Below are 12112 nucleotides of genomic sequence, written 5' to 3' on the forward strand. Positions count from 1 at the left end.
TATGGTGCCATAATATAATATATTGAAGACCTAATGCCACAAAATGAAACCTATTCTGGATAAACTGTATTATATATGTTTGGGAATAATTGTTAGAAATCTAATATATTTGCCTCATAGTAAATTAGAATTATAGTACAATTATAGTTATAATTCTCTGGAAGTATAATTCCAGAGGGAAAAAAAAACCAAAATAATATGAAATTAATGAATGCTACTTGAAAAAAATAAGGGCATGAATAAAATACTTTTCCATACTTGTGCAAATGAATCCTAAACCTAAAATGACTCTGTAAATAAGCTATGTATCCTGACAGGAAGAGCTGAGGGGAGAGAGAAGAGGCAGAAAGAATTAAACAGTAGAGCAGTAGAGAACATTCTAGAGGAACAGATGCTAGAGTGACTTCAAAATACCCTGGGATTTTTTTTTCATTCTGATAAATTCCTATTTATATTTCTTGGAGAGAGATGGTACATTTGACCACTTCATTTCTACACGTGATACAAAATAATAAGAGCAGCCAGCCTGCTAAGAACTCAAAGCCAGATGGCGTTATGTGTGTCATGCTGAGTTGATGGTTTGGAAATGCCAGCTCTGCAGAATGGCTGGAGCCAGATAATGCTTCAAGGTAATCCTACTTAAGATTCACTTGTGCCTCTCCATATAACTTTTATACTTTCACAGTTAATTTAATGAATGTTAGACAGCTATAGACAACACGATACATGTGGGCAATAGAAAAACACAAGTAAAATGTCTCTAATGTGATTTGTTAGCTGTCAGCTCAAATCAAATTCTAATAAAGTAGTAGAAATCTAAAGTGGTTTAACAGTATTAGCTAAACTGCTTCTTTTTTGTTGTTATTGTGGACTTTGAGCAAATAACCGAATAGCCCATGCTTCCTCTCAGGGAATGGAAGGGGGGATTGTTTCACAATTTTAAGAATTATCTTTTGAGGATTAGTCAGTGTGACTCAAAAAAAAAAAAAAAAAAAAAAAGCAAAGCTAATAAAACCCAGCATTTTCCTCTTTCTCCTCATGTTTGGAAGTTAGAAGAAAATTATTTGGTGATACCTACTTTTCCTAACCTGCATATACTCATTTTGCTGCTTCCACGTAATTTAGGTGAATTGGGAGTCAGTCTGTGTTTCCAAGTAGGGGAGAACTGGTTGGGTGGACCAGAGACAGTAAAAGATAGTCATAGGTGATAGTGTTAGGTGATGATGCCATCAGATAAGATACATCACTGTAGAAAAATGTAAGACTTCATAATACCTTAAATTGTGTAAATTTGGCAAAAGGTTTAGACTATTATGTTTACTTTTTGCAGAAGTTCTTTTGCCATTCTCTTCTAGAATATGAGATTCTGTTTTCCCTCTTTTCTTTTGCATTTTAATATTCCCCTTTTCCTTCATAAAAGCACCTGCTTTCCTGAAAAGTGAATCATTTATTTAGCAAACATTTGTTGGGTAATTTAGCCCCATGTTAAGGCATCTTTTGCTCCTGCTATTTTGAAATTCATGTACATGTTTGAGATCATTGTGTTTTTTTTATTATTATGAACTGTTTCTCTTTACTTTTGGCAATATTCCTTACCTTGAAAGCCTCCTTCCACCTTTTTTATGATTACTATTTGCATCCATTTACTTTAAATAAATTTTTGTCTTTATGCTAAAAGTGTTTTTTGTTTGTCTGCTAAATGCAATCTGTCAATCTCTGCCTTTGAATTTGGAAAATTTAAACTATTTGCATTAATGTAATTATAGGCATTGTTAGGTTAAAGTCTGATATCATTGTTTTGTCTGTCTTATCTATTCATCGTTCTCTTTGCTAAATTTCTGGCTTCTTTTGAATTACCTTAATATTATCACTATCCCATTTTATTTCTATTAATTACTTTTTAGCTGTGATAGACAGAATTTCTAAATTGGCCTTCAGAGATGTCCCACTCTAATCATGAGACCCTGTGAATCAGTGCGATATAATGCCTCTGACTTTGTTGTGATATATGATAGTTAACCTTAAGAAAGGGCCATTACCATGTGGATCTGATTTTATCACATGAGTCTTTAAAGGCAGAGAACTTTTCCAGGCTAATAGCAGAAGCAGGAAAAGAGAGAGAAGAAAGTCAAAGAGATTTGATCCTGAGATTTGTTACTAGATTTGACGATGGCAGGCACCATGTACAAAGACTGGAAAGCAGATAAAAAGAGCTGAGAGTGTGACTTTGGCCAACAGCAAAGTGTGACTTTGACCCAACAAGGCAATATGGGTCTCAGTCTTATAGTTGCAAGGGACAGTGTTCTGCCAACAGTCAGAGTGACCTTAGAAGTAGATATTTTCATTTCAGATATGAAACTCACTGGGGCAACACTGTGATTTTGATGTTGTGGTACCCTGACCATAGAAGCCAAACTAACTCACATGGGCATCTGACCTATAAGCTGTGAACTAATAAATTGATGCTTTTTTTAAGCAGCTAAGTTTGTAGTGATTTGCTATGCATCACAGATGACTAATGACTAATTTTTGTTCAAATTATGTTTAAAACATCACAATTTATTATTATTGCTTTGCTTTAAATAGTCAATTGTGTTTAAAAGATTGAAAAAATAAAAGTAAATCTTTTATGTTAATCCATATAAGCTATTTTTTGTCTAAATTATGTTTAAAACATCACAATTTATTATTATTGCTTTGCTTTAAATAGTCAATTGTGTTTAAAAGATTGAAAAAATAAAAGTAAATCTTTTATGTTAATCCATGTAAGCTATTTTTTAGCAATTGTCATTGTTCCTTATAGATTTAAGTTCTATCTGGTGTAGTATTTTCCATCCTTTAATATTTCTTGTAGTGAAAGTCTGCTAACAATGAATTTTGTCAACATCTATTTGTCCGAAAAAGTCAAAAATTTCATTCTACCAGAAGGAAAAAGAAAAATATCTGATGGTTTCACTTATAGCAGGAATATAGGGGAACCAAATAGGACATCAGTGTAAAAAAATAATGGCAGTACAAAACACAACAAAGCAAAAACAGACAATTACAAATCAGAGACATCCTGCAGGGGAGGAGGAGGGAGACGGATCAGAGGGAGGGAGAGTGGAGAACAGGAGACTGTGGTGATGGTGCATGGGTGCCTTGGAGAAGAAAATTCTATGGGGACTCAACCTGAGGGGGTGGGGGGAAGCAAATATTGTTTAAAAAAATAAAAATTAAAAAATAAATTAAAAAAAATAAAAATATTCTATTGTATTTTCTACTTTGTATTGTATTGTTTTACATGAAAAGTCTGATAATTTTTGTTTGTATTTTTAGGTATGTGGTAAGTTTTTTCTTTTTAGATTTCCTACTTATTACAGATTTTCAGCAATTTGATTGTACTATGACTTGATGTCATTTTCTTTGTACACACTGCATTGTTCAGCCTCTTTGATCTGCAGACTTACAGTTTTCATTAAATTTGGAAAACTGCAGCCATTATTTCTTCAAATAATTTTTGTATATTATCCCTCTTTCAAGACTCACATGTATTAAATACATATGTTAAACTGCTTGACATTTCTTTCACTGAAGTTCTCTTAATTTTATATTTTCTTTCTCTGATCCACTTTACATTTTCTATTGCTAAGTATTCAATTTAAAAACCTTTTCTTCTGCAGTGTCTAATCTGCAGTTATCTCCATGCAATGACTTTTAAAATTCAGGTAATGTCTTTTTAATTTTTAAATGTTCAGTTAGGTTCCTTTTAACACCTTTTATTTATCAAATTAGTTACATTTAACTTCTTGAACTTATTTAATTTAGTTGTTTAGTGTTTTCATCTATTTTTATTGGTGATCTTCTGGTGATTAAGGATTTCTTATTTCTATTTCTTGGCACATGCAATAATTTTTGATTGGATTTTGGACATTGTAATGTCAGATATTGTTGAATGTCTGTATTTTATTATCTTCCTTTAAAGAATGTAGAATATTATTAAGCAGATAATAAAGTTATGTATTATCAGCTTGAGTTTTTTAAGACTTATTTTTAAGTATTGTTGGGATGGATTAGAGTAGCCTTTATTTTTTTTTTGTACAGTTGCTTTATTTTATTTTATTTTTTTAATTAATAAATTTTATTTTTATATTCCTCATACATTTGCAATCCCCCATTCTGACCCCAATCCCTCCCGCCCCCCCCCCCCAAAAAGTGTCTCTGGTTCATAGTTTTTGTTGATTTTGATTTTCACTTTCTTATAGTTATTCATTTTCCTGGTCCCTTATTTAAGTATTCTAGATTCCTGCTATGAGTGAGACCATCCGGTATTTTTCTTTTTCTTTTTGGCTTATTTCACTGAGCATGATCCCTTCCAGCGCCATTATTCCAGTGCTATTTTTATACCATTATTTAGGTATGACACTTCTTAGGTCTGTACTCAATACCTACTGTAGTCAACAGGACTATCTATAATTGTTCTGATCTTAAATCTCTCTCTCCATTTTGAGGAGCTCTAATAATTATTTAACATACAATTAATGGTAGAGAGATTACAAAATGATCTTTAATGATATTCACCCTTGTACATAATCCCTTCCCACTGGATTTTGGAAGACCCTGTGGATACGGTCACTGTAATGATTAAATTACTTTATTTGACAAAGGAGAATTATCCTGGTTGGGCCTGACCTCATCAGGTGAGCTAAGAGAGAAAGAGAGAGAGAGAGAGAGAGAGAGAGAGAGCGCCTAGATTAGTTGAAGAATAAAACTTCAGTATCTGAAAAAGATGATTTATATATTTAGTCCAAGTGTCTAGTTCTTTGCTGTGAGAAGGCAAATCTGGTACCAATTATTTGATTATGGAATTTTAAATTGAATAGTGGTAGTGAATTCAATTGACTCTGTAGCTATAATCAGGACCTTTATCTTGGACTTAGTTCACCACCAAGTCATCTCATGTCCTGGGCTTCTTAAAATAAATTAATGATCTCCAGATATTTATGCTTCGCCATTACCAAGCCAAGGCTGTATTTCCTTTGCCTATAAACAAAGATGCTACAGATATTTTACATATAATGTTATCACTGGGCTTTTTGAAACTGTAAATCCTACTGTTTTTAACTAATCTTTAAAGATAGAGAAGACTGAGTTGGAAGGAAAAGAATTGAAACACTAGCCAACTATGTCCCAAAAGTATGTAAACCACTCTTTTTTACCTTTCAGTTTCAGTTATTTGGAAATATTTTATATTAATGAAACACAAGGAATAATATAATAACCTTCTATATGCCAAATGACCAACTTATAAAGAAAATGCTCTTCCTTCAATATTATCATCCTTGTACAGATACCTAAATTCAGTGTTACTAATTCCCATGCATTTCTTCCTATTTTACTTCCTCTACATGCATCTTCAAATTTATTTTGCAGTTTTTGATTTTTAAAGTGTCAATATGTAGCATTTTTTCTGGTTTCCATTTTTTGTTTCATGTTTTATTGTGGGGCTGAAAAATTAATATATGCTTAGATTTTTATTGTATCTTATAATACAATTTATCCATTCAACCATTGAGACATTTAGATTGTTTCAACATTTTTAAAGTAATAAATGCAAATATTAACATTCATGTAGATGTGGCTAGTACACATTTATGAGAGTCCTATAGGGAATACCCCCCCATGTACTAGATAATAGGAACATGTATCTTTAAATTACTAGATATTGCCAATTGTGCTTCCATGTGGCTGTCCCTATTTGCATTCCCACAATAGGTTTTCTGGTTGTTCTGTATCCTTATAACCCTTGTTATCATCAGAATTAAATTATAAATAATTGTATGGGTGAGAATCTATCTAATGACTGCTATCTCATTATTGTCTAAGTATGCATTTCCCTGGCTATTGACCAGGTGGGACATCTTTTAATATATTCTCTGGCCAAATTGGCATGGAGTTTATTACCCAGTGTGGCCACTCCACTTTCTCAACTGTACTAGGCTTGACCTAAAGATCAAAAATCTAAAACCTTAAGATGTGCTGTGGAAAATTTTCGCAAATATGACTTCATTCCCTGAATCATTGAAGTGATTTCTGGTCAACACAACATGGCTCTTGCCAACTCTGCAGTTGGCCATGGCATGTTGTGTCAGTCTTATCTTCACTTACTCTGTTTTTTCCAGTTGTACAAAGAACAATAAACCCTAAACCATTGAAGGGAAGAGATAGACTAATTTATGAGAAAGATTAAGACACTGCTCTAGTGAAGATTGGCTAGTAACAGCAAGATTGGGTGAGTACCGAAGAGCCCAGTGGATTATATATAGAAATACTGCAGGACTTTTGTTTATTTGAGTAAGCCTGGCCATAGAATCACTATTATTAGGAATTTTCAATGTGGCTTAAACAAGAGTTTGAGCAGAATGACAAACACTCTGAGCATGCTAGTGCCATGTTAAGGGATAGAACCAGGTAACGTTGAGGTTTCTTCTTCCCTGTTGTCTGTGTCTCAAAGTGGAACCCACCCACAGAGCTTTTTCAGACTCTTTTCACTGCCAACAAGGAAATTTACAACAAAATATTTGTGTTATTTTCCAAAGGGGTAATGAGTAAAATTGTGTCTTTTACAAATATATCATCAGTAACTATTTCTGGTATAAGAAGCCAGGAAAATTCCCTGAATCTACTCTTGTTGCTAAATGGGCGTTGCCTCGAGTCCAGGGAATGTATTATTTACCCTTTCCATAATCTGCATTGTCTTTTGCCTCACTGCATTACAGTGTGCTGCCTGCCTCCCTTCTTAGATCCAGATGAATACTTTCCCCCCTTCGGGAATTTCACAAATCATTGATCTGTAGTGTTTCTGTATTCCCTCTCTGTGACTGTCTAAGTAAAACACAGCTGATGTAAGTAATTCAATTTGTAATTGATTTGGGACTGTACAACTGGTAGCTTTTTTTGGAAAATGGTGTGGGCATCTAAGTTTATATTACTTTGGAAAGATTTTATTTCATTCAAGCAGAAAAACTGAGAAGGAGGTCATTTAGTTCAAGTTTGAAAACAGAAAATTGCTCTGTATTGGTCTTAATTATTGCATTCAGTTGATGTTTCTGTGACTCAAGGGATACAAGCTTCCTATTTACATTGGTGGAAAATTCTAAACCTAAGAGATGAACACATAGGAAAGAATTCTTCATGTTCAGACTAAATCAGCTCTTATATTATACAGATTACCCTGATCCTTTCTTAGATCCTGCACTTCTTAGATGTGTGTTAATTCCCACTAGTCATTACAACTAGACACAGGTATGATATTTAAAATAATGCACTTGTCATTTGGATAATTGATACTGTTTTCTGTGGAGTCTCTACACACGTGTGTGCACGCATGCTTTGCAACTGTCTTGATATGAGCACAGATGGGGGCAGTGTTTTTGAGATGAACTTTCTAATCTTTGATAGCCAGTTGTAGACATCATACCTTTTTATTTATTTATTTATTGGTAGGGCCAACTCTTTAAATATGCTTTTGATCCTCTCTTACATGTTGCGTTGCAAAAGTGTGGCTTGTTTGCTGTTGTAAAGTTTGGTTTTCTCTATACATCTTTTTTTTTTTATTTTTAAATTTTTTAAACAATATTTGCTTCCCCCACCCCCTCAGATTGAGTTCCCGTAGAATTTCCTTCCCCAAGGCACCCATGCATCATCACCTCAGTCCCCTGTGCTTCCTCCCTCCCTCTCCCTCCTCCTTGTTGTCTGTTTTTGCTTTGTTGTGTTTTTACTGTTATTATTATTTTTTTAACACTTATGTCTCTCTATACATCTTATAACAGCTATTGTCTCCCTCAGGTCATCCAGGCTGTCTTCTTCGGCGTCTGCGTGCTAACCGACCTCTCCAGTCTTCTGACTAGAGGAAGTGGTAACCAAGAGCAAGAAAGACAGCTCAAGAAGCTCATCTCGCTCCGGGATTGGATCTTGGCTGTGTTGGCCTTTCCTGTTGGGGTTGTGAGTATAACGTAGGATGCATTTAACCACAAAAGAAACTTGGGTCTTATTTCTGACTTCTGAGAGGAAAGAAAGGACTTGTTCTAGGAGGTTTCTGTATGAGGTTGCTAGTGCTTCCATAACAAAGTACCACAGATTAAGTGGCTTAAAACAAAATTTATTTTCTCATAGTCAAGGCCTCTCTCCTGAGTTTGTACTTGACTTCTTCCCTGTGTTTTCACAAGCTCCTCCCTCTGTGTGTGTCTGCACCCTAGTTCCTCTTCTTATAAGGACACCAGTTGTATTGGATTAGGATACCCCAATGACCTAATTTAACTTTAATTGATTCAATTAATAACATTAATTAAAGTCCCTCCCTCCAAACACAGTCACATTCTGAGGTACTGCGGGTTAGGACATCGACCTATGAGTTGGGGTTACATGAGAAGTAGGTGGCATGTTTAACCCGTATCAGCATCATGAGCAGTTTGAAATGCACAGTCCTTGGGTCTGTGACCATTCTAGTATTTTTTGAACCTGAGAGGGGAAATCAGCTTTAGCTCCTACTTGTTTTCTTACCCAGCCATGCCCTTAGTTAATGTCATTTAAGCAAATGCTGCTGAATGTTTGGGTCTGTTCTGACTTTCTTGATTTTCATTGTTTTTAGTGAGATTCCCTCCATCACTTGAGTGCCTTCACAAGTCTGTCAATCATCCACCCTTTGTACATGAACCGTATTTTCTTAAAGAAACAGCGTTTGATAAGGTTCTGTAGATTTTAACCTGTGTCTTGCCAGAGGTAGAAGTGAACTCTTGGAAATCTCAAATTGGAAGGACAAGTAAGAATGTGTTACCGTATTCAACTTCAGGCCTTTCATTTGTCACCTGATTCTGGGAAAAACTGAAGCCCAAGGGCTCTAGGCTGGCACATGTACTGCTACTTCAAGGTCCACTGTAGGAAGAGTCAAAAAGGTTTTTTTTTAAGTCCTTCCAATGACTCATATTTGCCAGAACGAGAACTAGCAGGAGCTTCTCTGTACTTGTAAGTCCAATCAGCAGGCATCCAGATCGTCCCCGATTGCTTGTTCTATGTACTGAGTTGTCTTTTCTTGGATGAAGTAGCCTTTGGCTCTTAACAGCACCAGGAAAGTATTTTAATCTGGTCACTCTCTTCTCATTCTCATCCTTACCCTCTGAAAACTCAAAGAGGGTGTTCAGATTGCCATCCCAAATCCTGTTACTTAAAATAACAGGATCAAATGCTGCACTTACTATTTAATATTTCCTTTTGACATTACCTTATATAGCTCAAATGCTTCCTATCAGAAAAGTCATATAACAGAAAATTCCTTTTGGCATCAAGTGTAAAAATGTATAATTTCTGCATGAAAGAATTCTCTAGAAACTCAGTCTATCTTTGTTTCTTCTTACCTTTCACTTCCTGGGAATTTCCATAAGCATGTCATTTTTTCTGGAAGTCTTCCTTGACTAAAGTAATACAATAGTAACACCATACAAAAGTAAAAAGGAATAGAATATTAACATGTTCTTCTTAGCTCCGCCTCTCCTTCTGTTATGTGGTGTCAAACTGTGTCTCTAGGGCTTAAATTATGAGTCTTGCCACTCTCATCAAAGGCTTATTACACATGCCCTCTAGACATTTTTGACATTACTTTGGCCAGAAACTTTTTGCACCTGCTTGAGACTTGAGATATCTGTCATTTCAGTGTCCTTCCTGAATTTAGTCCATGTTTGTAAAAAAAGAATAGGTATCTGTTTGTTTGCTTGTTTGATTACTTCTCATATTTGTCCTCCATAAATCACTGTTTTTAAAGACAAAATAAAAGTAAAAATATCTTTAATCCCCATCCCCACTTTGTATCCACAAATCGTAACATCACTGTTTCATTACACCTGCGAGTGGCTTCCCTGGCGGCTGTGCTTCATAGAATCTAAAGAATAAAATATGAATCAGAGACATGCAGTTTTACTGATTTCTTAAGCTCTTTTTTCCTCTTTCCTACTGATATTTTATAGTGAATATTTATATTTTTCATAATATTTTCTGTTGTTTGAGTCACTTTCCCTTTTATAGTTATTAGCCTCCTCCCACCCCCAAGCTTTTGAAGTTTCTCTATACTCTGTCTCTCTCTCTCTCATTAAGAATAATCCTGGGGGGCCTCCCTGGTGGTCTAGTATTTTAGTATCAGTGCTATCACCACTAAGGCCTGAGTTCGATACGGGCTAGGGAAGTGACCCATACGATGCAGCAGACCTCTTTTGTCTCGCCCACTGCTCTCCTCAGCAGGGTATTTCAGTTAATCCACCTGTTCTGCTGCCTACTCTCTCTCTGGTGAATCCTCTCACCCCCAACACTTCTGACCTGTACCCCAGTTCTTCTAAGCAAAAAAAGAATAATCTGGACTAATATTCTCTAGAACTTTCCTTACTCTTTTCACTGTTTCCATGTTTCTTTGATTTTTTTGTATCCATTCACTCACTATCTATCTGATTTCCCACTCTAACACAGATATTAATTTTGAGGGAAAAATCAGATCAATACCTGCTTCCCAGTGCCCATTAATTGTTTGCAGAATAATATTTACAGAAGATAAGTTTGACTTTTTATAAGCATTTTGAACTCAAATATTTTTTCATCAAAACATAATTTTGTTTTTTTTCACTTCTCTTTCCTTAAGTTTATTCCTCAGCTTTCCTTTTCATTGTCCCTTTATCTTTCTGTGACTTCAGAGCTTTCTTCTGCCTTTTCTGGATTTCCCCCACCCCCATAGCCTTCAATTGTTCAGTAGGGTCTGGAACTCCACTGTTGTTTTATTTTTATCACTTAAGATTTGCTTGCTTAGTGAGAATGCTTTTTGGAACATTTCCTCTAGGAATTCCTTGAAGAGGCACTATCTTTACTCTCCCCTTTACTATAAACCTGGGAGGGAAGTGTCTGGCCCTAAGGGTTCATTATATCAGAAGGATGGAATAGCATGGAAGGAATGAAATGCCCAGCCACGGAAGGGCCTATACTTCTATCTGTAGGTTTCTGAAGTGTAAGAATGCTTATCATGTGTGCAAATGATTGTTATTTAAAGTATTTGTAATTAAGCACCTTTTCTATTTTGGTTGACAAGAACTGGGGTATGGGCCAGAGGCACGGGAGGGTGAGAGGATTCACCAGAGACAGAGTCGGGGAGCAGAACAGGAGGACTGACTGAGATACACTGCTGAGGGGAGCAGTGGGAGAGACAGGAGAGGTCTGTCACGCCATGTGGGAATCTCTCTGGCTGGCCGGGAATCGAACCCTCGCTACAGAGGCTGCAGACAGCTTCACAGCGCTGTGCTCAACCCACTGTACCACCAGGGAGGACCGACACAGTCATATCTTACAAGACAAAACACCTGAGCACTCTCCCTGCGCCCAGATAGCTCTGGGTGTGGCTGGAGCCTCCCAAAGAGGAAGGTCAGAGCCCCTACTTAGAGCCTGCTTCTGATCCTGAGGCCCCTTGGCTCTGAGCCCAGGTGACTGCCCACCTTGTGTGCCTCCCAGGTGCCTTCTGCTGGTTTCTGCCTCAGGCCTTTTTTTTTGTCAGTCAGAAGTTTCTAGAAAAGTAATGCGATTTTTTTCCTGCTAGTGCAGGGCTTAAAAAGTGAGCAGAGTGGTAGCTGAATCTATCACCTCTGCTCAAATTTGCCTGAAGAGACCTCTTAGCCCCAAGCTTTTCCTGAAGGTGCCCATTATCTCTCTCTCTCTCTTCACTCTCTCTCACCTCAGCTGCAACTATGGCAGCAAGAAAGACACAAGTAGGTTATCTAGGATTTGTATTTTCTCCACTAATGCTTCCTCCAATAACAAGGTTAATTGAGAGTTGACAGTAATTGCTTTATGTGGGCTTAAAGCACTAAATATGATTTTGTGACCCATGGACTGAATGTGTCTACTTCATGGACACTATCTGGAGTATCTATAAAAATAATGAAACATTCCAATCAAAGGTAATTGGAGTAAAGTTTTGTTTTAGCATAACCTTGAAGAAATTGGGCAGGGTTGTTTGAGTGAACATAACATGTATCATCCTGATGTGTATAGATTCCCATAAATGCTAAGCTGGCCTTGATTAGTAACGCTAATGGCCGGAAACCAC

At 36.3% G+C, this 12112-nt stretch overlaps 1 protein-coding gene across 2 annotated transcripts in view; it reads left to right on the top strand.

The window, feature by feature from the left end:
- AIG1 (androgen induced 1) overlaps positions 1-12112 on the top strand; it is a 219048-nt gene that overhangs the window by 40262 nt on the left and 166674 nt on the right. For both annotated transcript variants that reach the window (XM_037520494.2, XM_054697896.1), the window contains exon 2: positions 7828-7983. In XM_037520494.2, coding sequence (XP_037376391.2) covers positions 7828-7983 — 156 coding nt within the window. The remainder of the gene's footprint in view (positions 1-7827; positions 7984-12112) is intronic.

This window comes from Talpa occidentalis, unplaced genomic scaffold, assembly GCF_014898055.3.
Source record: "Talpa occidentalis isolate TD23 unplaced genomic scaffold, MPIMG_talOcc4v2.1 talOcc4.2, whole genome shotgun sequence".
NCBI classification, from domain to species: Eukaryota; Metazoa; Chordata; class Mammalia; order Eulipotyphla; family Talpidae; genus Talpa; species Talpa occidentalis.